The 25,958-nt window shown below is 38.7% G+C and overlaps 2 protein-coding genes across 2 annotated transcripts; both read right to left on the bottom strand.

The window, feature by feature from the left end:
* Positions 1–1,641: 1,641 nt before the first annotated feature.
* On the bottom strand, positions 1,642–10,721 carry slc27a2 (solute carrier family 27 member 2). The gene is made up of 10 exons (XM_042496493.2): positions 9,749–10,721; positions 7,842–8,051; positions 6,333–6,491; positions 6,127–6,251; positions 5,832–6,026; positions 5,233–5,323; positions 4,705–4,903; positions 4,318–4,415; positions 4,066–4,196; positions 1,642–2,092 (listed from the first exon to the last, which is right to left on the bottom strand). The coding sequence occupies exons 1-10, from the start codon at positions 10,224–10,226 to the stop codon at positions 1,916–1,918; spliced, it is 1,863 nt and encodes a 620-aa protein (XP_042352427.2). The 5' UTR covers positions 10,227–10,721; the 3' UTR covers positions 1,642–1,915.
* Positions 10,722–13,092: 2,371 nt separating this feature from the next.
* Positions 13,093–25,241, bottom strand: LOC121949787 (long-chain fatty acid transport protein 2-like). Its single transcript, XM_042495551.2, has 10 exons — positions 24,713–25,241; positions 21,867–22,076; positions 21,621–21,776; positions 20,669–20,793; positions 20,381–20,575; positions 20,203–20,293; positions 18,528–18,726; positions 18,343–18,440; positions 14,739–14,869; positions 13,093–14,662 (listed from the first exon to the last, which is right to left on the bottom strand). Exons 1-10 carry the CDS (start codon positions 25,167–25,169, stop codon positions 14,486–14,488), a joined length of 1,839 nt encoding a protein of 612 aa, XP_042351485.2. The 5' UTR covers positions 25,170–25,241; the 3' UTR covers positions 13,093–14,485.
* Positions 25,242–25,958: the final 717 nt, after the last annotated feature.

Below are 25,958 nucleotides of genomic sequence, written 5' to 3'. Positions count from 1 at the left end.
TGTCTTAATGAAACCAGCTGATTTCAACATTTTTGCCATGTTTGTCAAGTGACTAAGCTTGTGACAAAGTTTCAATTCATGTCAAAGGTTGTAAAGGCCAATCACCCCACCAGTAAGAAAATCACTGTCCATAAACACGGTTGCAAGAGCCCATGATGAAGGATTCTGGATTAACAACAGAGAAGTTGTGGGGATAATCTAAAGACCCAAACACTCCCTCACAGATATTATAGGATAAAGCTGTAGTCCAACAGTGTGTGATGTAAGTACATACAAGCTGATAAAGGAAAACCTGGCATCAGCTTGTGCAAAGTTCACTGATAAACCCACAAGAGGGTGTACTAAAATGTGACATGAGGATGTCTTCTAAAGTTTGTAATCATTGTAATATCTGACCCAGTGCCATGCAGAGATATTTTTGAGGGCAGTTGCTTAAGTTAAAAAAAGGGCATCTCTTCAACAAAGAACATGCTGAAAAAGATTTGTGCACTCACAGAGCACGCCCTGCCCACAAGTTTTGTCGTGTCTGCCATAGGGGTTTTTGAGGCCTAAGAAAAGACAGAACATTTGTGTATAGTAATGAGAAGTGAAAATGCCTATCCAGCTTACATATGAGGTGTATCAAGATCTAGACTACATGGACCTAGCAGGGAACTTGCAGTCTTGCAGAACTGAAGCTTAAAGGCACTTGTCTAGTATTACAACTGGGTTTTATGTAAGAATTGATGCCGTTGTATGCCTCCTCATACCACTCAAGCTGCATTTAAGAGATTTAATCCATGTCCCTGAAAACATGGATGTTTCACACTCATCACCCCACCCCAGAAAAATATAGCAAAAAAGTAGCAAGGATTGGAGGAGCTACTGGCTGCTGCATCTACATGCACTGCCATCATCACAGCAAAAGCCATTGGTGTTTAGTTTTTCTTATAATTAAATATTAATTATTGAGTTAAAAAACATGTTTTGTGAGGTCACAGTGACTTTTACCTTTAACCTCCAACCAGCAAATTCTAATCAGTTCACTCTTGAATACAAGTGGATGTTTGTGCCAAATTTGTGTAAACTCCCGTAAGGCCTTCTTGAAATATTGTGTTCACGAGTATGAGACAGATGCAACGTCAAATTGACCTTGGACCACCAAATTTTAATTAGTTCTTTGTTGATTCCAGGTGAATATTTGTGCCAAATTTTTAGAAATTCCCGAAAGGCGTTCTTGAGATATCGTGTTTAAGAGAATGCGATGTGATCTTGACTGTTAACGACCAAATCTAAGCAGTTCATTGTTGAGTCCAAATAAATGTTTGTGCCAAATATGAAGAAATTCCCTGTTTGTGAGATGTCGCATTTGCAAAAATAAGATGGAAGCAAGGTCACATTGACCACTGACCACCAAAATCTAATCAGATTATCATTGAGCCAAAGTGGAAGTTTGTGCCAAACTTAAAGGAATTCCCTCAAGTTGTTTGTCAGATGTCGCCTTGACATACAACCCGAATGGACAATCTGTAAAAAATAATGCCTCGCCAGCATAGAGGCATACAAAAAGCTTTAAAACTGGCTGAAATGGCAAAAGCCAACAAAAAAAAAATTCCAAATGCTGCAGTTTATAAGGCTAATCAAAAATTAAGAGTCAAGAGAAAAAAGACAACCAGAGTTTAATTATGTAATCAACAGTAGCAGTAAGACACACCTGCACATCACATATTGTCAGCATTATGGAATACATTTGATGTACAGTAGTTGTGTTATTTTAAAAAAAGCAGTCTCTTCAAACATGATGTAATGTTTCAAAGTCAATCTGTCCCTGAGATTAGTTAACTGTTAAAAAAAAGGTCCATGAATGAGAGGTTACATCTACATCATAAAAAACAGGTTGTCTGCTTCAACACTGACTTCTTTTAAAGCTTATTAGTTAGAGTTTGATTTCCCTACGAGCGATCGCTCTGTAGATATCTTCAGTCAGGGGAACGTATGTCCTTTTCTCGGGATCTAAAAAGTATAACAGATCTTTGATGTGAGCTGGGTTGAATCCCTCCTCCACCAGCTTCACTTTCTTCATCTTGAATGTCCCTGTCATCTCCAGGTAAGGCTGTAAAAACACGTATTGTGAATTTTAAGTGTTTTGTCCCAACTTATGTGAACAAGCCCCCCCCCACACACACACACACACACACACACACATTTGTCTTTATCTTTGTTTGTGCTTCATTCACTCTTTTGGGCAGCTGACACCATTTTTAATACAAATTGACCATTTTTATATCAATTATGCAGCATTCACATGAAATCCAGCAGACTGTAGATGGCAAATTGGATGTCATTTTAGTGAACGACAGCAGGACAGTAAAATTAGGTGGGGCTGGCAGAGAATACCGGCAATGGTAGATGGCATTGTCGTTAAAGTTAAAAATTTTTAGCTTTTTGCCGTCTTTCAGAACAGAATTTTCAACAACACCAGGAATTGTATGATCAAAAATTGAAATCCTACCAAAATTACAAGAAAAGCTGACATATGGCAGGTGTTGAATAATGAATGAATAAATTCATTTTGGAGAGAATTTAACAATCATTTTAAGTTTGCAATAGAATATGCAGAGAAAGGTTCCTTTTATGGCTGTGTTAATTGCTACAATACATACATAAAATAATAAACAAAAAATAATTTCACTTAATAAATGTAATACATATGACACATAACCATTGCAACGCATCGTAATGTGAATTTTGTTTTGACCCCTGCCGTTCTGTCAATTTTTTTTTTTCATTTTTTTCCCATGCTGTTCAGGAAGTGTCCCTGGTCTTCCGTCTGGCAGATTTCATGTAAGCACACCATTAGTCACTGCAAGTAACCTTGTATTCGTGAAGAAAAAGATTTTCTCACATGCCCCTCCATGAACAAAGAATACAAAAAAAGGTAAACGTTCCTCATGAATTTAAGTCATTAGGGCCCACATTTAACAATAAATTTAATTTAAAACTCTCACACAACTCATGTATTGTCTATATAATCCAAGTCTCATTAATCCTGTCGCATGATCAGTAATATCCAAAAACATGCATGAGTTCAAACGCACATGCTTGTCCAGGTGCACTGCTTATATGCAAAGGTGTTTAAAATAGTGTGTTTGATGAGTACTAAGCATACAGCTGGATAAATGAGATTTGGATTATACTGCACAAGTTGTGTGAGAATTATAAGAATATTCAAGAATTTTCTTGGGTTTTGGATTCTTTATTCACAGTCAAAGGCATCCAAAAAATTTATATTTTCTTCACAAATTCAAGGTAACACAGGGTAAGTAATTGATATATAAATAGTAATTTTGCTGGGGAAGCTTAGGGTATTGAGGTATCAAAGTATGTAAAGGTATCAACTGAAATAAACCTTTATCAAATAATTTTGTAACCACTCCTGCAAAACATAAACAAAACAAAAAAAAAAGAAATGCCACTGAAAGTTTGGTGGCATTTACAGAGCTGAATGCTTCCATTCACATTATGGGTATTGAATGAAGAAGAAAATCATAACAAAATTGATCATATAAAGCACTCTACTCGCATCAGTATTACTTTAAGGGTTGCCTACTGGTGTTGGTACTCGTATCATAACTTTTTAAATGATACCAACTCCTTTTGCAGTTGGAAGACTTTTTTAAGCAAGTTATCTGTTAAAAAAAACTACAGCTGAATTGTTTTATATCTACCCCAAAATGCACAAAAGTTGAGGGCCTTTTTCAACCCTAAATTTTGTCTGTAGGTTTCCTCTCAGCCTCAACAACCTCATCCAAAAAGGTAGTGCGACCTACAGTGTGTGCCAAAGTAGAAAAGTCTGTAAATCACTTCTGCTTGAGAATCTCTTAAAAACTTACTAAATTAGATAGTCTTGTTTTAGAAGGCGACCTGAACTCAACAATGAGGTTTAGCAATGAACAAATGAGGTTCAATCCAAGTCACAGTGGATCAAAGAGAGTTGGCAATCACACTCAGTTCCACGTTCCACTGGCCACAAGGCTGCAGGTGCATAAAATTAGAAAAAAGTTCAAAGAAATCTATTATTTTTACCTGGATCCTGATGAATCGAGGTCTTGCGTATGCTGGGAGGTAGTTGACGACCTGCTTGTAGGTGTCAGAGCAATCAAAATCTTGTCCTTCTTTCAGAGTAACAGCTGCCATACCGATTCGCCCCTCGTGACCTAATTGGACAATTCAATAATGAATCCATACAGATAATATTACAAATCATAGAATACAGTATTTCAAAAAAATGGCTTAACTTTTCGACAAGAGTGACTGTGACAGCATGAGTGTTTTTACCTTCTACTTTAACACCGTAGACATTTGCCTCCAAAATGCAATTGACCATTGTGAGAATGTCTGCAACCTCTGATGTTGCAACATTTTCTCCTTTCCACCTGCAGCAGCAAACAGAAACAAAAATTAGAAAGCACTTGTGCAACATATCCCAAATGACTTCCTGACTAACACAAAATTAAGACAAAAAAAAAAACCCTGAAAAAATATCTTGATGTGTTTGGAAATAACTAATAACTGAGCTCATGATATAAATTGGAACCATGCAAAGTTAGATATTGTGACATAAATATATATATCCTTGTGAAAATGCTAAACAAAAGAAAAAAATCCTATAATTTGAGAATTAAAACCAACCTAACTAAAAATTCAAAATGAGTCGCTACTTGCCTGAAAGTGTCACCAACTCGATCCTGAAAGTACACAAAATTCATGTCATCAATCCGGAGCAGATCTCCACTGTTGAAGTACAGATCGCCTTTTTTCATCACGTCACGAAGCCTCTTCCTCTCAGTCTGCTGCTGGTTGCCAGCGTACCCAACAAAGGGAGACCTCTTAGTAATCCTTCCCACTAAAAGTCCCGTCTCACCTGACAGAAAGACACATGAAAAATGTCCATCACAGTTTCCCGTAGACCCGAGGTGATGCTTTAAGGTTGCATGTTTTGTCCGACCAACAATCCAAAATGCAATCAAACCAGATTCATAATAAATAAAACAAATAAAAGCAGCACATTTACACATCTGAGCAGCTGGAACCAGTTACCGTTTTTGCTTGACAAAAAGAAACACTGTTGTCAATAAGTTTTATTTCAGTCAACTAATCGATAAATAGTTTCAGCAGTGAAAACAGCAAATTAATTGTTAAAGAGAAATAAGAAAACACACAGGTATCCTTTTACTTGTAATATTGACTTACCTCTGGCTGCCTCAATGCACAGACCCTCAGAGTTTCGGACAGGCTCCTCCTTCTCAATGTCAAACTTGATCAACGTGTACGGGAAGAAAAACTAGAGAGGAGATAGAAAAAGTGATGGAACAAAATTAATTCTGAGGGCATTTGGTCACAAGGCGAAGATTTGGACAAACTGAGTTATCCACATGATGGTGGTGGAAAAGTTTAAGAATCACCTACATAATTACAATTCATCTTGAAGGGAATATGAATGTGTGTACCAAATTTCATGGTAATCAGTCCACCAGTTCAACATTACAACACACAGTTATTAGGATTCATCCTTGGGAAACTATGAATGACTGTACCAAATATCATTAAAATGTAACTAAAATGGAAGTAGTCTCTGTCTTCGTGTCTTTTCTTTGACTTTCTCAAAGGCCGTTCTCCCAATCAACTTGGTGGGTGTATTGTTGAGGCCAAGCTATTGCCTCATTCCAAACAGGCACATTCTGAACAGAAACTGCACTCGTTCATCCAAAAGTTAGATGTAGATGTTTCAGTCTAAAGAGAGGCAGTGATGCTAGCGTGGCTAAAAACACTGGACGTGTTCGTTTACTCACTCTGTGGATAGGATTGACTCGCCCAATTACACCGATCTTGGACGTGTAATTGATGAAGCCGATGTTTCCCTCGGTGGCAGCGTACAGCTCTCTGACTTGAATGTCCCCGAAGCGATTCAGAAACTCTGACCAGATGTCTGTCCGGACTCCGTTTCCTATGGCGACCTTCACTTTGTGGTTTTTCTCATTGTCTTTCTGCACAGAGTGAGACAGACCCAGGTTCAAAGCTTCACATTTTCCATCAGAAAAATACTTCATTAATTGAATATGAAGCTATATGAAGCTGGGATTTTACCTTGGGCGAGTTGCAGAGGTAACGCATTGTTTCACCAATGTACTGCACCACTGTCACATTATACTTCCTGCAGTCATCCCAAAACTGAGAAGCAGAAAACTTCCTCTTCAGAACAATGGTATTACCTGAAATTAACATCACATCACACAGAATTTATCTTCAGCACCTTCTGAATGCGCCCAAACCAGGAGTAAGAGGATTATTACCTCTTTCGATGGATCCAGCCATCCCGATGAGGAAGCCTGCACTGTGATAGAGCGGCAGGTTGATGTAGAAGATGTCCTCTGATGTGATTCCACATACCGCCTGGATGAAGGAGGCGGCCCAAACTCTCTCATGGGTGACGACGGCTGCTTTAGGCAAACCTTTCAAAGCCAAAGATTAATAAACCATGTCAGCTTCTTAAATAAAGAGGGTACAGAGTTAGTATTTGGTATATGCAGTTTCTTCTAAACCCTGCAGTATGAGACATTTGTCTGCTGTCCATTGATGAACAGTGTGTTCTAACAGGAATGCATCAAATTATTAGGGGCGGGGAAAACAATAGATTCTAGATTGCATTTAGATTCTGTCTGGACAGATTCTGTCTCGAAGCAGAAAAATCAAGCAGTAACCTCCACTGCTGAGAAATTAATCTGTTACTTAAGTGCCAAAAACTGCAGTTCTTTGAATCATTACTTGAGGCTTGCTCACGAAGCGAGTAAATCCCAGTAGACCCCCATGTTAAAATGCCCATCTTTACAGCAGTTAACCAATGGCTCATATCTTCCCATTAGCTCCATCCATTATTTTATACATACTTGTCTGCCAGATGCATAAAAAAAGTAACTGTTAGCCAAGATTTTCTCCACATCCATTGCAAGGTGGTAATATTTTCATGTTTCAGCTTTTTTTCAGCTCAGTATAATACTGAATGAAGTCCTTTTTCTGGCAAATAGCAGTAAAAACTGTCAAACAATAGAGACACTATTGCACTAAACTTACCATCTCGCACATATGAACTTTGCAGAGCTATGAGGTTTTTTTTTTCAGCTGAATATAGTACTCAGTTCTCACACATAAGACGCTGCAGACCTCACAAACAAGCAAATTCATCTGTATTTTCCTCACTGCTGGCTGCACCCACTGTTTGCTGCAAAACAACTTAATACAAACTTGTTTTTACAGCATCCTTTTAGGTCTACAGTTTTCTGGGGGAACATTATCAGAGTATCAGAATCAGTACATCAAACAGATTTGGTCCCTACATACTGAATGATTCAATAAAAGCACTGATGGCAGGAATATTGCGTGGGAAGATTTTGAGCTTCTCTCCAACACATCTGTGGAAGAAATACTGAATGAAGTCCTTTTTCTGTTAATCGCAGTAAAAACTGTCAAACAATAGAGACACTATAGCTACAACCATACCATCTCGCAAACATGAACTTTACAGAGCTATGAGTCTCTTGAGCAGATTTTGAGCTATCTGTTTTATAGATTAAGCAGATAAACTGCCAAATACCAAAGAAGAATCAAATGTCTACCGTCACTGGTATAAAGGCAGTAAATAAAAAAAGCAGAAACACCTCTCAGTAGATACAGTCAAGCAGCACCGCAAACTCCAGACCATAAAGTTGAATCAACATGTCTCTTACAACAAAAAACATTTATTGCAGGACAGTTGTTTCAGATCGCATTAGTTTTAGGTGTTTTAGAGGAGCTTTCTGGTTTACCTGTAGTTCCTGACGTGTAGATATACAGAGCCGTGCTCCTGACGGTGACGTTGGCTCTGAGCTCGCGCGACAGCGGCTGATCTGAGGCCTTGGAAATCTTGTCAGACAAAGGGTTGATGCCCTGGATGCTGCAGGTCTCTGACAGGAGATACACAGTGATGCCCTGCTCTCTCAGCGTCGGTAAAACCTCCTCCACAGCGTCCTGCAGCTCTGCACACACAGAGAGGCATTCAAGCTCTACACAATATGTCACAGAGAAGTGTTGCGCAATGCAGCACATGTAGGCTTGTATCCTGTTACCTCACATCCCCCTGGGCCTCGAGCACATGGCACAGGCAATTCAACCTATACTTATGCATCTCTCTCTCAAGTGAAACTCTAGTGCAGAAATGGGGAGCGGATAAACAAGTTGAGCCTAAAATAAACTCAGATATCAGTACTGAATGTGCAGCACTTTGGCTGAAACTATGTGGGGGTAAAAGCGATGAAACTTTTGTTCCTCATAACTTACTTATTCATAACATAAATTACATAACTTGTAATGTGACTCCTTAATTGTCCTGGCCAAATGTGTTTTCTGGTCTATATTCTAATAAATGTTCATACTTGAAAATCACACTGTTCTGGTTTTAAAACAGAGTTTGGGTTTAAATCCACAGACCAGAGGTGAAAAAAGCTATTATTTCAATATACAAATATTAGAAAAAAGCTATATGCGTATACTTGAAACAAATAACAGGGCAGAGCAGTGCTACAGAACAGTGAGACTGGTTGGTTTCTCAAGACAAAATAAATGAACTATAATGTGCGGTCTGTTATTTGCTCTGTACCTGAAGTACACTTTAAGGTAAATGTATTATTAAAATTTGCGCAGACAGTGTGAGGAACAAGCATCATTTGGGGGCAAAACTGCACTCTGAGGCCCGTTAGCAGGTCACTGTGGCCGATGGATCATGCCCATCACTTATCAAATGCTTTGAATGTAACCGCTAAACAATTAGTACCTGTAAGATGAATACAGCTTTCAGAGGAATGTGTTAAAGTAGCAAAACTCCATCAGGAATTTTGTGTTTTAAGCCGGTATTAAGTTACCAGGAGTGGAGCAAGCGTTTAGATGCTTTTAAGTAAAAGCGCCAATCAAACAATGTCAAAATACCTGACTACAGGTAAAGGTTTGTTATTCAAAGTCCTATTAATGTAAAAGTACAGAAGTAGAGCCAGCAAAATGTGCTGACTGATATACTATTATATGTATCACATATTTTCGATTGTTAATATTGACATATCAGTGTGTACACAACATTTTATTGATGTATCTGCTCAACTTGGAGCTAGTTTTAATTACTTTATACATTATTGGCATTATTAGGGGGGAATATTGTCCAATGTTTCTTTTTTTGTGAAATGTTGGTAAATTTTACCTATTTGAACCTTTAACAGTCAAAACACAAGAAACCATGTGAGAAGTTCTAGGGCAAATAGTCTCTATTAGGATGATGCGTTCACAACTCACAGACATCTGAAATGTGACAAGTGTGTAAGACATTGCTTCTTTGTAAGAGGTCAAAAGCCACCATGTCACCATTGGTTTGATCTTTACGTGTTGCAATTCAAAACTTCATATGCTTTTATTTGAAAAAAATAACCTGTTACTCAGTTACATGTGTCAAATGAATCCAGTGGAGTAAAAACAGCAAATTTCCTTCTAAAAAAACATAACAACAGAGCATAAAATGGAAATAAGTATTTCAATAACTGGAAGTTGCACAAAATTAACACTAAAAGGTTCAGTGCCTCATAGCTGTCTTTTGCAACTCTTTGCATGCATACAGGTAAATGTTGGACAGAAACCTTTGGACCCCGCTCTTCTTTCCAGTGCCCCTGACACATGTGCAACAAAATCTCACCTGGAGAGGCGATGATCACTTTGGCCCCGCAGCAGGAGAAACAGTGAAGCAGAGACTTGGATCTGATGTTAAAGTTGAGCAGAGCAGCCGGGCAGCCTAACTTTGCCAAACCGAGCCAAGTCCATATGTAGCTAGGCTCGTTTGCCAGAAACAAGGCGACCGCGTCCCCCTCCTTCAGCCCGGCTTCAGCCTGCAGCGCTCGGGCCACTTTGTTGCTCTGTTGATCCACTTCTCCATAGGTATACTGTTTCCCTTCAAAGTGCACGAAGATCTTACTGGGATGCCTCTTCGCTAAATCCAAGAAGTAGTCCAAGATGCTGTAGAAAGGTTTGCTCCTCTTGATTTTGACGAGCCTGAAGCCAAGTTTAACGCTCGTCAGGGTGTACGCGCAGTCCTCTCCTAAGTGAGGGAAAAACGTCCTGAGGAAAGACAGGGACAGGATAGCCAGTCCGGCTACAGCCGTGAGCCAGATGTACATTTTGCGCAGCGCACTACGCAGGAGGCATCAGTCGCAGAGGCAGAGGTGGATTTTAAGCTGCTCGGAGATTTGTGACAAAGTTCACCCACTCAGCCCGGGGTGGTGCTCGGCTCAGCCCTGCTGACCCCTCCTTCATTCCGGAATGTTTTCCAGTTGCCAGACCGGGTGTTTCCACATCCAGTCTGAACTTATATAGTAATTTACATACAAATTTACGCGTTACTCAAGCTGTAGCACTCTCCTGTAAAGCTGCACAACCCCATTCTATTAAAACAGCGAGAAAAAAACAACAAACGTGAAGAGAGAAGTTATGCGTTTAAAAGGGTTAACAGCTGCGACACCTCCAGGTCATAACTGTTAACTGCAGTTTATTTTCTGCTAGTTGTTTATTCCCAAAAAAGTATAATGTGTTAACAGCGAAACGCAGACTGATATTTGATGATGTCTATTATTAACGGAGGTCATAAAACACTACAGAGGATCCGTAAATGGCATCCCGCATCATAAACCCGCAATCTCAGCAAGTGGTGGGCGCGCGCTGCTGAAACTGAGCTCTATTTGTCGGCTGGTTTATGAAGAGGGGCGTTGCTATAACACACACACACACACACACACACACACACACACACACACACACACAAAGAGAGAGAGAGAGAGAGAGAGAGAGAGAGAGAGAGAGTTACCGTATTGTTGAGCCGGGTCCGGGTTTGAGGAGCAGGGTTGAAACTTGTAATTACTTCTATTACTACAATATCAGTTGGTTTTTTCAATACATCATTTAAATATCAAGTCTACAAAATGTCAGAATATAATGTCAGAGTAAATCCCAAATGACATAACCCCCATAAAATGGAAATTCAAAGAGAGCAACATAAAAGTCTCAAGTTTTGACCTGATAAAATCCCTGATCAACATAACACAGAAAGAAACATGTATATTTAACTTCTTTGATCTCAAAAAACCCTACTGTTGTCTCAGATCTGAAATCAAAACATCCAAATGCCACTTTAATGGTCGGCATCAGCACCAGAAATACTTTTTTGCTCTCAAGAACTTTTCTGGAAAACTTGAACCTTAACTTAAGTAACTCTATCACAGGGGCTGCAGATGTTGGCATTTTTGATGATCTGTGAATAACTGATATTGAAAATTGTCATCTGACTGTGATAAAACGACTCAGGGTAACATGTATGTGCTTGTGTCTGATGCACAAACAGGTTTCTGTACTTGTGCAGGTTACTTTATGTTTCACTGATATTTAACAACATAAAGCTGTGCAGTATTCAACATACTTGTATGATGCTGCTGTGAAGCAGTGTTGGTAATGTTTGGTTTAATGTTTTCAGTGCCAAATTTGCTGGCACATCACTGAAAAACACTGATGAACATATTGATTTGTATGTCATGGCGACAGAATAAGTATTTTATTTTATGCATCTTGTCAAGGACTGTGTTGCAGTGTCAGTTTTGACCTTTTGGTGGTGCTTGATGAAGTAGACTCATTTTAGTTGGGGGGGGGGGGGTTATATATATAGATGTTTTTTATGTTATGTTTTCAACTTGTGAAGCACTTTGTGCTACATTAAATGTATGAAAAGTGCATTGCTAAAGGTTCTCGACTACTGAGCCTAAATGAAATTTAGAGAAACTACAAAATCAAAGAGGGGAACCAGAGGTACATTTAACAAGTGTTTGATTGGAGGGCTCATGATGGGGACTTTATGTTATAGGGAGATGTATCTTTTATGTTTTGTCTTTATCATATTGCTGTATGTATAAACAAAGATATTTTTTAGATTGCACTTCATAGACTTTGGAGAATGTTTTGGATGTTTTTTTCAGGGGTTATTCATTCATTTTGCATTATTATTAGAATTTTAATTTGTGTCCAATGCTCAAGATGGAGTATTCTTGATGATTACAACAAAGACCGATTGTGTGTGTGGTGATGACGACTGGTGGGTTTGGGGCAGAGGGCGGGCGTGTGGGTGTAGGTATGTATGTATTTGTTGTTATTTGTAAAAGCAATGAAGTGATAAAAACTGTTAATCACAAACAATGGCACTGTCTGAGAAGATACAATATATTAGGTTAAAGTGGAAATAGACTATTGTTAGCACCATTGTCACTAAGATAACTGACATTTTTTGTTTTACTCAAAATGTAGCGACTTAATTCAACAGTTACTTAAATTATTTCCCCATCTACCATTTCTGCTTCTGAAGTAAGTGCAAAGAACTTACAGTCACCCTCTTTGGTAACTGGCTAATGAGAGCTGCAGGGGAAAACAAAAGCCCTGTCCTCTTCCTGATTTGGTTGCACAATGCTTGATGCACTCCTTCTGTGCCGTGAATGGAGCTGTCATTTTGCTGGGAGATTGAACCAGACAGAACTGCATATTGAAAACAAGATTAATAGGGAACCAATCTAGCTGCTGATGGTGTCACTGTATAGCCACTGCATTGTGCAACCAACATTTAATTCATAAAGCAAAGTTACAGCAAAAGTAATGTCCATTTCCACTTTAACACCACAAGCCATGCCTAAAAGGTTAAAGTACAATCATGACAATGGCGGATGGTTCATTTACCTTTAAGTTGCGTATTTTCAGTGATAATTTGAGTGAGATTTACAGTCTTTCTGATTCTCTTGTTAACATCACTGACCTTCTGGTTAATGAGGTTGTCCTCTCTGCCTGAGTTGCCCGACATCATTCCCCATGTGTGTATTTACCTGTCAAGGTGTCCTCCGTGCTGCTGATCTGCAGCCGGCCGCAGAGACAACACAGCCTCAGTCACCCTGTAACCAACCAGAGGGTGAGAGGAAAGTTTCTGTCCCAGGAGCTGGGTCACACTGATCCGAAACATTTACAGAGGCCAGCTGAAGATTTATTCAAGGTATATGAAGGAAATAGTATTTTACACATCAGTTGTTGGCATTATGTGATAACAAAACAGTCACATATGATTGCATTAACCCTTTGAAGCCTGGCTCAACATCACTTTTCTTCTGCAGCATTCAAGCACCTTTTTTCTTTTTCAAAAAGTTTTAACTTTTAATTATTATAATCATATATTTAAAATGTTTTTTTAACACTTGTTTTTTGTTATCGTTTGTTTTTGTTTTTTATTTCAATTTCCATGCAACTTTCTTGTATCCTTTTATGAATTTCTTGCTAATTTTAGGTAATTTCTTTTGAAGCTAAAGAAGGAAACAAGCCAAAATGACAAGGAAAAGCACAGGTGTCACTAATACCAATAAGATCACAAAAAACCACATTTAAACAATAAAAAGTCTAGGTGCTGGACATGAGAGAACACAAGGGAAGAAAAAACAAAGTCCGCACACTAGATCATGCTCCCCTAAATATTTAATATTCCTCACCATCTGTGGGAATTATATTGAATAGCCATGGGAACATAAACTAGTGTGCAGTTTTGTTTTGTCTTCTCTGTTATTGATACCAGTAACAGTCAGGAAAGCCACATTAGCATGCCAGCCTATACAGTGGAAGTTCCCCAAACCTCTTATAGCTAAATGGAGCACAGCTCTTATTCGTGTTATCAATTACACCTGTGCTACTCCTGCAGTTTCATGCCCTGAAAACAAACATTAAACATTGTTTTAACATGCTGTAGATTTACACATCGACACTTAAGTAACACTGAAGGATCTAAATAACAAACAACAGCTTTGTTTTTTCATTCTATTTAGGTTGAAACAAAATGAACTTATGCTTGTGATTGCTAAAATAGAAAAAAGTAAAGTATGTTCATCACAAATAAAGGCATTATAAATTTATAGAAAATAAGAGTAATTTACAATTCACAGTATTGATCAGAAAAATCAGAATAAATTATTTTCCTCAAATCGTGAAGCCCTACAGAGAGGGAGGGGCCAACCAACTAACATTCAGCAAGAAGAAATCTATTGTTTACAGGGCATAGTTTCCAGCTCCTACACTGACAATAGCCTCAATAGAACAGAATGGTACGCAGCCAGAAGTCAGTGTTTGAATAAGGAGCCATTTTCTCAACTGAAAAAACTTGCTCTTTTGCTTTAAGTGAAACTGTATTATCTCTGCAACAGGCTCAAACATGCTCTCTGGATAACTGAAGTCCCTTTGTGATATGTATAAAATTAGAGCCAAAGTAGAGCTAATTTTTAAACATATAAAGATAAAACCATAAAGCAGCCCCTCAAATGTGCTGAGCATCGCAGGCTGCTGATGTGTCACAGTGTGAGCAGGAGAGGCTGAGTTAAGTTTTGATCTTCCCAGATGTAACTGAACTGAACATATCCAGTGTAAGTGGGATGTAATCCATGACTTTGTCATCCAGAAAGTAGAGTGGCTCGCTTATCAGATTTGGGTTAAAACCTTCTTCCACCAGCTTCGCCTTCGTATGCTTGAACGTGCCTGTTACATCCATGGACTCCTGTAATCACAGTTACGTTCATTATTAAGTATTATAGGGCTGAAGCTGTCAAAAAATATTTGTTATTTGAATGAACCTGAATCCTGAGAAAACGTGGTCTTGCATAGGCCGGCAGAAAGTTTTCGACATGTTTGCAAACAGCGGCGGAGTCAAATCTCTGTCCGTCTCTTAAAGTGACAGCAGCCATTCCACATCTTCCCTCCTGACCTGGAGACAGTTAACAAAAGTTAAATCTGGGAAACTTTACTGATGTAACACATTATTGATTAAATAAACTAGGGCTTCCTCTTTAAAAGTATTGACAATACCCATAGATGTCCTCAGTCTGGTGTTTGGTATGATAGTGAAGAAAACTTAAAAATGTGATTTTTAAGCAACCCATAAAGAAGCCTTTTTTCCCCCTTTAAGTTATGAGCTGAGTAATGGGAAGTTTAATTGCGATGTGCATCAGTGACAACAGTATCCTGGGAAAGTGTCACACTGAATGGAAAAATATGAATTTGCATCTGTGTCAAGCTCAAGGTTATTAAAGATAAACCAAAATGTCAACTGAAAAATAAAACTAGCCATTAATAAATTACCACTACCAAACCGTATTGTGTACTTACAAAACAGAAATATGACAATATACAGGAAATATAATTAGTTTAGTCTTTGTCAATGTCAAATTTGACAACACAACAAACACGAGGAGACACTGGTGTTCATATTTATTAAGACTGGGATGTCTACGTGACTGTGAGTCAATTGTCTTCACAAGGTGTTGTTGGTAATACCTATTCTGAACTTCCTAAATCTTGCCCCTGAAAAATAACCCCTATTACATAATTTTCAAAACCTAAAACTGAAACTTTTAAAAACTAAACCTTTTTTAATCAATAAAAAATAAACGGAAACAAATAAACCCACCCTGGAAACTACCAGGAACTAAACTGAATTGAAAATAAAAATTAAAACACAAAATAAAAATGAAGACTAATGATAATAATAATGCAAGAAGTAACACAAAACAGATAAATAAAATACAGGGGAAAAAAAAGAAACAAAAAAACAAGTAGGAGCCAAAAAGGAGTCCAAGCACAAAAAAAGAGTCTATGAATCCTGGAGAGTATTAAATTTATCAAAGTATTGTATGATTTAATCCCAAATGGATTACATTTCTCAGGATGCTCCTGCAACATAAACTTAATTTTCTCAAATTTTAGAAAAAAGCATTAGATACCACAACCACATTAAAGACTTCGGGGGATGATATGATTCTCAGTCCAATAAGACACTCCAACATGCCAAAAGGGTTGAAAAAACAATTATGTTTTTGTTTATTTAGTTTCCCATTTTTGGCATAAAGTGGAAATCAGGCTCGAGTACCTCAACTGCCTCAATGAGCTGTGTGTCACAGCCGCCGCTGCAGCTGTTAGTGAGCGGGTCAATACTTCGGGACAACCTTTAATGATTGACTTCCCGTTGTTTTCAGAGCACGGGCAGTTTGAACTTTGCTCTCTGTAGCCAGTTGTCCTTTGCCACCTCTGATTGCTGCTTTACATAACCTGTGCCCCAGTTTGGTGGCAGGACCATCTGAGAGACATCAACAACAAAAAGACATGACAGGCAGGATGACCCTGCTCCTCCTCCCCAGTCTGACCGCACTGGGACTAATGATCCACTCAGGTGGTCACAGACAACTGGACATTTAGGCCAAAGTTAAAGACCAGGACACTGACCTAAGCTAACGTCAATACCACTAGGAAACTGGGGCAAGAGTTGATGCTACCCTCTGGCTTATTACACAATAGGCTCCCGGCAAACAGAGTGTCTGGTTCATGGTAAATGTTTCCAAACTTTGTTTCCTCGTAATGCCTCAGATTTACAACAGACTCAGACATGCTTGTTAATGGTTTAGCTCAACAGAAAAGCCGCCTGGGGACAAATGCTGTATATGATGTAGGCATAAAATATTTATCGTCTTTGAATCACCTGAACAGTCCATTAAAGAACTGACTGAGACAATATAATACACAAAGGACGCTTCAAACGGTACACTGGTCATGTGTTTCAAATCTGGGCATAATGCTTGATTTATGCTTGCACATCTGCCAAACTAACATCACACTCAAACACAACTTTTGACAGGGGTCCCATGATCAGTAGTGCACAAAGTTAAAAGAAAGTTAATCTTTCTAGTTGTGAAATTACCCATATTTTCTGCAACCACGGGCCCATAGAGCAGGCACTTTGGAGCCTGTTTATACCTGGTATTAACATGCGTCTCTAATTATCCGACCACGAGTGGATGGCTACAAATACAAGGTGCTGTGTCCACCAAAGGGTTTTTTTCCAGCTGAAAATGCCAGGCACTCCTCAGGAAGCGCCCAGCTGGGAGTGTTTGAGAGCGCTTTGGAGGAGCAGCATTTTATCAGCTAAGAAGCTTTGGTTGCATCTGGTTTCTATGATACAGATTATGCTGGTACAAGGTAGGCTTACTGAGAGGAAACTATATACTTTTTTTAAGATCATTTTTTTGCTATTTTGCCTTTATTTGATAGAACAGAATACAAGTGTGAAAGAGGCGACGCTGCTGCAAGGACACTACGTTTGTACATGGGGCATCCGGTCTATCCACTGAGCTACTGGGAACCTATACACTTTGTGAGCAGAGTTCTCTCCAATTCTGTTGTTGTTCAGTACTTGTTTAACAAGTGATGGTTTGTCCTTCGAGTATTTTTCCCTCCTCCACTATGATTTAGTGGCTAAGTGAAAATAAGTGAAGCAGCAAAGTTTAACACTTTTCAACTCTGTGTGCTCAGAAAAAAAAATTGCCCAAGCGGCAGTGCTCGATGCGAAATCCACAGAGCACCTTGTCGTGCTGCTGCCGTTTGTAGCCCAGTGTAAATACACAGCACTCCCACGGCAAAGCATTGAAGAAAATATGCTGGCCTCAGAAAAAAAACGCTTTGGTGGAAACGGCCCCTTAAACGACCACCAAGACGCACTGTGATCCAATCACTCAAACCACATTTAGAGGTTGTCTGAGCCACATTGAGCGACAAACTACTGAGGTGACGCCCTTGCTTACATGGCGCCCCACAGGAAAAGAAAACTGGTGCAGTTGCATAGACACAGAGCTGAAGGACTATCTCTGAAGCCACTTTACTCCCAGAGAATGATCATTTCATTGTCTGCCTGGATACCACGAGCTAACACAGCAGCATCAGCTGTTTAACAGTTCCAACTAAGTCGCACTGTCAAGATGCTGCATTCAGCCCCAACATTTTACTTTTAATAGTAAAGGCTTTAAGTGTACATTTTGCACTACATTTTTCATTTTATTTTTGCAGTTTATTTGCATATAGAGGGAAGAAGTGAGATCCAAATCAAAAGTGGTCACTCAAGACGCATGTGGAGATGCATTTAACTGCCAGATGTGAACAGTCAGACTTTGAGATGTCCACTTGCAATCAGATTAACAAAGACACATGATAATAGCGGGTGTAAAGTGGCGCCTACAGACTTCAGCCAGCCTAGCAGCTAACTTCAGGTTTAGTCCTCCACTAACTTCAGTGGGGATAAAATAAATTAGACATGTGGCTTTTGTAGATCTCCAAAATGTTATTGGACCGAAGGGATCAAATTCTAATGGTGAAACGAGTCATTTCAGAAAAAAGATACACAGTAAAAATGACCTGGTACTGTGACTCCATACACGTTAGCTTCTTTAATGCAGTCGACCATTGAGATGATGTCAGCCACCTCAGTTGTAGCTACGTTCTCTCCTTTCCATCTATTAATCAAAGAGACAAACTTTCAGGTTGTGCAAACTCAGGTTTTAAGCTTAAATTAGGTGTCTGAAACCGAAGGATGAACTCACCTGAAAGTGTCTCCGACTCGATCATGAAAGTAGATGAAATTATCCTCATCTATGCGCAGCAGGTCACCAGTGTTGAAGTACAAGTCTCCTTTCTTGAAGACGTCACGCAGCCTCTTCTTCTCAGTTTGCTGCAGGTCGCCCACATAACCAGCAAAAGGAGCGCTCATGGATATCTCAGTAACCAAAAGTCCAGGCTCACCTGCAGAAAGTTAAACATATGGTGATCCTTTGCTTAGTGGTACCAGTGTGAGGAAGCACAAATAAAACCAGTTCTATCATGGTGCATTAAACAGACGATACATCAAGTAGAGGCAACATCTCGGCATTTTGCAGTGTCTTAAAAACATTCACTGTGCTCAGTGATTGTAAAGCACAGTGACCTTTACTGATATAGGAAGGTATGATAATTGATTTAAGTATATTTAGTGATGCCCTGAATCATCAGACACTTTTGGAAGTACTAATGTGGCTCCAGGGATGACAATAGCAGTTGGTCCACCACTGAAATTTCTCAACAGCTGTTTGATGTATTAGTGGCACCATGATGGTGACGTTTCAGGTCTTTAGTGAGATATCTTGACAACTGTTGAATGCATTGTTGTGAATTTTAGTACACACATTCAAGGTTCCTTGAGGATGAAGCTCAATGACTTTAATCTCTCATCTTTTCATCTCACGCCATCATCTGGTCAAATTTAACTTTGTCCAATAATTTGTCTTGAAACAATCTAAAGTGCATGGTCTAAAGAAAATGACAATGTGTTTAGGGCGTATCTTAATCCATTTAGGCTAGTTAAATGACACATACTCTGGGTACAAAGTAAGGCACAACGGCCAAAAGTGTGAAGAGTTTCTTCATCAATCATGCGTGTGTTTTGGGCATACCCATTTACATGGTGGATATGGCAAACTGCCATAGCTAGTTTTTCTGCTGAAAGTATTGCAGTAAGAGCTGTACTGTCACTGCAGAAATTCCATGGGACATTTAAGCAGCAAAACTTTTATCTTCTGAGAATTCACTGAAGTTACACTGCTCACTGTGCGTAAACGCAAACAGCATTTCTCTTAATGGGGACAGCAGCTCTGCTCTGCTCTCTGCTATGTTCACATTTTAGAGAATGTAACTAATATTTTCCTCAACACCTTAACAGTGTATTATTTCACCAACCTAAACAACCCATCCATGCATCGCAGTGTGTACAAAAAGCAGAGTGTGTGCATCTGTGAACTTGCCTATGCAGGCCCATCTTACTTTTTAAATAATGCATCCTTCAAACAGCAGGAAAATACTGTGCCGTTGATTTATATCAAGCTTTTGTTTGTCAATTGAGAAATCGCTTTCTGCTGCTTTAAATAGAAGTGTGCCAACAATGCACCTAACCACACCTTATTTTAAAACCTACACACCCATGGGCACACAGATGGCTGCATATATATATATATATACTTCAAATTTAAGGACATTGAGTCTATTAGAAACCCACTGTGTGGAAACCCAGTATTCAACTGCACTTTAGGTCTCTATGACTGGGAAAAAAAAAAGATTTTTTTTTTTTGAGGATATGACCTCGGAGTCCCCAACTGCACTTTAACTCTCCATATTGCCTGAGAGGGCAAATGAGGATACGACCTCTGTGTCCTCAACTGGTACCTACAGCCCCTGGCACCAACGCACCTTTGGCAGCCTCGATGCAGAAACCAGAAGCATTTCTCAAGGGCATTCCTTTATCTACGTCAAATTTGATCAGAGCGTACGGAAAATGCTTCTGCAAGATAAGAAAAATAAGCAAAAACACTGTTGATTGATTAATAGCTTTTTTCATCACAATGTGGAATGAAATATGGACTTTTACCTTTAAGTAGAAAGTGTCTCTGCCAACAGCTCCGATCTTGCCGGTGTAATTGATCAGACCAAAATTCCCTTCCGTTGCTCCATAAAACTCTACGATTTGAACGTTTCCAAACCTGTTTAGGAAGTCTCTCCAAACATCAGCTCTGATACCGTTGCCTAAAGCAAGTCTCACTTTGTGGCTTCTATCGTTGAGTTTCTGTCAAGGAAGAAACAACAGTTGTTAGTTTTATTTATTTTTGGTGGCCTTTAATGTGATAGTGCCATTAATGTTAGTGCATTCAGTACATACCTTTGGTGTGGTGCAGAGGTAACGCATGATTTCACCTATGTACTGAATGACAGTGACATTATATTTCCTGCAGTCGTCCCAAAACTGAGATGCAGAAAATTTGTCCCTCAAAGCCACTGTCATACCTACAAACAGCAATAAAATGACAAATATTAAAGGAAGGTTGGCAAAATTCAATTTTTTTTTCTTTTGTCAGCAAATCCGTGAAAAGACTGTAGCCAACAACTGACTGAAAAAAACCAACAAATATAGTCTGTGTGGCCAAAGCCTGATAAGGCTTATTCCTTTGTGTCACCGAGTGCCATTGATGAAAAAAAAAAAACCTCAGTTTTTTATGTGGGGGCTTAGTACCATGCAGAAGGTAGGAAGTTGGATGCATTTTTTGTTTTAGTCTTTTCATTTAATTCGCAAAAAAATATATAATACTAGCATATTCCCTCAACGATCAATGATGCTGTTAAAACCTTTCGCTTACAGTTTATTAAATATATACCTGAATTTGTGCATACCAAGGCAGCTATTATAATACATATTGTAGAGGAAAACTCTGCCCCAATGTTCTAATATTATGTTTTTGAAAAGATAGTAAAGTTTAATGAAGTATATTACTCCTGTACTCTTCATTTGTTTTAAGTATAGATTTTTTCCTTTTTATAGCTTTTTTATCCATGTTTTGGAGCCATTGTTGTGTCATGAAGACACACCCCCACATTCTGGTTCTGCTTATTAAGTTTGGTTTTCATTTTTGTTTTTGTGTGTTCATACCTGTATAAAAACTTACTTAACTGGTCCTCTTTAGCTTCTGTATTATCTACAGTAATTCTCTTTTTTGCTACCTTCTGCTATTACTATGTTTAACAGAAGACTTGGAAAGATGAGGCTAGTGAGCCCTTTGAGGATGCTTAAGTTGTAAGTTATTAAATTTGCCAAGAATAACAACCCCGGTGCGTACCATTCTTAATGGCTGCGGTGAATCCGAGGAAGCCCGCGGTGTGATAGAGTGGGAGGCTGATATAAATCACATCGTTGGTCTTCACTCCTGTGATAGAAATTAAGCTAACTATGCCCCACAGCTTGGAGTGCGAGATCTCTGCTGCTTTTGGGAAACCTGTTAAAAGAGAAGCCAGAGTTACATGTGATGCAGGTCCCTGTTCTTTAAACGTTGAATCCAGACCATTTCACACCTGAAGTAGCTTACCTGTTGTCCCTGATGTGTATATGTAGGCTGCAGGACTCTGCAAGGTTACATTTGACCTTAAATTGTTGGGCAGAGGGTCAGAAGAGACCTGGTTCATTTTGTCTTTGAAGCTCTGCACATCTGCAGTTTTGCATCTTTCAGCTAAGGTAAAAATATTGACCTGTTGCTCCTGCAAAGTGGGCAGGACCTCGTCCACTGCATCCTGCAACTCTGGAGAGAACATCAAATAAAACAATGTTAAAACATGCCAGTACAAGCAGTCAAAATTGTATTCGAGTAAAAGTACAGAGGTACAATCCACAAAATGTACTGTTAGATTTTTTAATATTGATGCATCAATGTGTAAGCAGCATTTTTATTTTGTCCCTAGTTGAGATAGTTTCTATCTACTTTATAAACTGTTCAGTGAGTCCAGTGCTTCCCAAACCAGGGGTCAAGCCCCCTTAAAGGGTCAGATGATAAATCTGAGGGGTTGTGAGGAGAATAATAGGGTAGAAAATTTAAAAAAGTGGATACAGGGCATCACTGGTTTAATATCAACCCTATATTGTATTTCATTAAATGATAATATGTCCTGTGTAAAAAGTTTGAAGAAGGGTTGCCCAAAGTGGAGTCCGCAGGCCAGAGTTGGCTGATCAAAAAGTTTTATGTGGCCTGTCAGGTGATTTTAGCATTTAAAAAATATAGAAATAGGTAAAATGCTCTTCAGATACGTAGCATCCCTTTCTATTTGTCAGTATTTTTCATAATCTGAGCACAGTGGGCAGAGTGACACAAAAGTCAGTTTGGCACAAGAGAGGTAAAACAGAAATGGAGAGACACTGGTACACCGACTAAAGGCTATTCAGTTAAGGGAAATAGGATCCTGGTACCATTTTGCATCTTAACAAAAGAACAGGTGTTTACTTTAGGCCTGTGACCCACCACTACGTTTTAGCCACCATACCCATCCCCTGGAATATTTGCTGCTCACATGTAGTGGAGTAGAAATATGAAGTATCGTTAAATGTTAAACTCAACCAAGGTACCTTGAAAATGTACCAAAGCACAGAACTAGAATAAATGTATTTTTAAATTACACCATTTCCACGCACTGTTGTCAAAATGTAACACGCAGACTGCTCTCCCCACAATGTCCTCCCTTTATTTCTTTGTACTGCTAAATGCACTTTTTACTTGATATGATAGTCCCACATTACCCAGATTTCATTTAATTTATGATGACTATGCTGCTTTTTTAGGCTCAAAATAAATGACTCACTCTTCAGTGGAAATCACATTGCAACTCCCAAAGCCTCTACAAGCCTTAGACTGACTCGTCCAGTTGTTTCGCCAATGTTTTCTGTCATACGGCTCCTGAATATTTTTGTGATAAAAACATCAGTTCTTAATCTGAGGTCTATAATAAAAACCACAGTAAAGTGTGCAATACAGTTCATTCAGGTTGTGTAACAAAAAGCCGACCAAAAGCCCTGGAACAAAGCAAACAAAAAAGCACCTCTGTGTTAAATCTCATCTCATGTTGCTTTGAGCATTGAGGGAGGCACCCACTAGTTAAAGATTATCTGTAGAACATTTTGTTCTGTGCGTTTGTCCTTTACTTTTACTACCACTATATTACTTAACTATACTACTTCACAACATTTTGAAGGGAAACACTGAATTGAAAAACACTGAAATAAAAACCCCATCCAGAGTGTTACATGGATTTCAAATTATTACAGATTACATGCTGCATCATGGCTCCTCAGGCTAATTGTATTACATTACATTACAATTTCCTTTTATATTACATTATTAATTAGAAGCAAATACAGCTTTATAGTTTATTACACAACTATGCAATAAATGAAAGCCTCTGCTGTCTACAAAATTACAAATGCAGTGTCACATGAATAGTTATAGTTATAATAATAATAATAATAATAATAATAATAATAATAATAATAATAATAATAATAATACTCAGACTTGAAGTGGGCTATCTGAAAAATAGAACATAATAAGTTAAAACAGTTGAAATGACCATAGTAAAAAAAAGCTGTGAAAATAATCGTAGACCCCTCCCACGTCCTGGATTCAGAATATGAACTGCTCCCAAAAGGTACATGCTATGGGGTCCCACGGATGTGAATGCACTTCGTGTCTGCACTTGTCTGTACTATGCATTTTACATCTGTTTTGGCACCAAGTATGTATTTTGACAAGGTAGCCTTTATGTCCAAGACAAATTTCCCTGGGGGCAAAAAGTAATTTTGAATCTACATGTAACTAGTTATTCCCCAACTGGTTACATGTGATTGAATTACATTAATTAAATAACAATTACAGTTAAATTACATGTAATGACATTACAGTTACTTTTCCAAATGTAAGTGTTTAAAAAGGGGCCACAAGTGAATATGTTCTTTTCAGTAAAAATGTTAGATGTAGAATATGACATTTACTCTGAAGCTTTGAGTGTGTTTGCCATGCAGGAACGCCTTCTTTAGCATGGTCTATTTTCCAGACATATTCAGCCTTATTAGCAGGTTAAACATTTGTCAAAAGGTCAGCAATCGCACAGCTATTGTCCTCCTTCACTATGTTTTGTATCGTTTTGCAGGTATTGGTCTCACTTTTTTTGCATAATAAAGTAAAAAAATGTTTTTTAAAAAGCCATCAAATGTAAGACATTAAATCACTTTGGGAAAGTATTTACAATAGCTACATAAATTATTGCATTTTTAAAAGGCTAATCTATGACTTGTTGCTTACTGCTTGTAACTAAGTTTTGTGCAGTGTGGTGCTGCTCATGATGTGAGTATCTCTGTCATAGCGGACACAAACATGCAAAGCGTGCTCACCTCCAGCTGCGATCAGAGTCGTGGCTCCGCTGCAGTTGAAGCAGTGTAACAGGGACTTTGATCTGATGTTGAAGTTGAGGAAAGCAGCGGAACACCCGATCTTCACCAAACCCAACCACAGCCACAGAAACATGGGCTCGTTTCTGAGGAACAGCGCGACCGTGTCTCCTTCTTTGAGTCCAATCTGCAGGAAAACTCTCGCCGCTTTGTTACTGAGCTCATCTGCGTCCTGGTAGCTAAAAGTCTCGTCTTTGAAAAGCACGAACTGCTTGTGTGGCTGCTCCTTCACTACTTCAGAAAAACGGTCGATGATGTTGTAATTGGTCTGCATGTATTTTAAGACTTGATCTGTTGCTGTTAATCGAAGCCGCACGTGTTGGATATCCTGGATGAAGTAAGGATAGCGGAGGTAAAGGGCGACAAAGATCACAGCTGCACACACGACCCAGACAATCATTTTGATCTGTGAAAAAACTTCAGCCCCAGCGCGTTGAAGTCTGTGAGGAGTTTGACAGAAGTGAGGGGAAAAGGCCGGAGAATAAGTAGCCCCAGCGCAGAGGAGGAGCACACATCATAGTAGGGGCTGGAGGATGCCCTAAAACTCAGGTTAACAGCACTGGTTAAAAACTAACATATAAACCAAACGATTTCTGACTATATGCAGCTAACGGTTATTTTAATGTCATTATTTCTGCATAAACTGATGGGCCTGTAAAATGTAAGAAAATAGTTTTTTAAAAAATGGCTTATATTAAGTTGTATTAGGTAGAATTGTGTTTATTTTATGTGCTAGGATTGCCTAAGTAAATCTGATAAATACTACTTTAAAACACAAAAAAGGTTTGCTGAAGCAGTCTTGCTCTCATGACAAAGGATTCTTTCTTAATTTGCAATAAAATAAGATTTATTAAAACTAAATAAATCAATATAAAAAAACATTCAGAATCCATGCACAGCATATGTCATTAACGTAATATAAAATATTTTAAAATATTTAATAATATTTTAAAAGGCAATGATGTCCAGACAGAGAAACAGAACTGAGTGACATGGGTTTGAATCTGCACCAGATCTAGTCCTCACTGCACAGGGAACAATAAGCTGCCAGTATCATTCAAGGGATCACATTACAGTGTGAGCAGAGCAGGGACTTTTGACCTATGTACGTTTTCTTCACCTGTCGTGATGTAAGAATCACATCTAAGAAGCTGCAAAAGTGAGAAAACAGAGATCATACTGCTGAGTG

Source organism: Plectropomus leopardus, chromosome 7 (assembly GCF_026936395.1).
Source record: "Plectropomus leopardus strain MGB_pleo_1.0 chromosome 7, ASM2693639v1, whole genome shotgun sequence".
Taxonomy (NCBI): Eukaryota; Metazoa; Chordata; class Actinopteri; order Perciformes; family Serranidae; genus Plectropomus; species Plectropomus leopardus.
Note: the sequence above shows the minus strand (reverse complement) of the source record. Positions and strands in the feature narration are given on the sequence as shown.

Bases quoted from the DNA above. Each gene is read 5' to 3' on its own strand.
- LOC121949787 (XM_042495551.2), bottom strand. From the start codon at position 25,169: ATGATTGTCTGGGTCGTGTGTGCAGCTGTGATCTTTGTCGCCCTTTAC. The intron at 21,777-21,866 runs GTAAGCTACTTC...CTCTTTTAACAG, and splicing joins ATACACATCAGGGACAACAG to GTTTCCCAAAAGCAGCAGAG. The intron at 14,663-14,738 runs GTTCATTCAAAT...CTGTGATTACAG, and splicing joins CACGTTTTCTCAGGATTCAG to GAGTCCATGGATGTAACAGG.
- slc27a2 (XM_042496493.2), bottom strand. From the start codon at position 10,226: ATGTACATCTGGCTCACGGCTGTAGCCGGACTGGCTATCCTGTCCCTG. The intron at 5,324-5,831 runs GTGAGTAAACGA...TCTCCTCTCTAG, and splicing joins GAGTCAATCCTATCCACAGA to TTTTTCTTCCCGTACACGTT. The intron at 2,093-4,065 runs GTAAAAATAATA...GTGTTTTTACAG, and splicing joins CTCGATTCATCAGGATCCAG to CCTTACCTGGAGATGACAGG.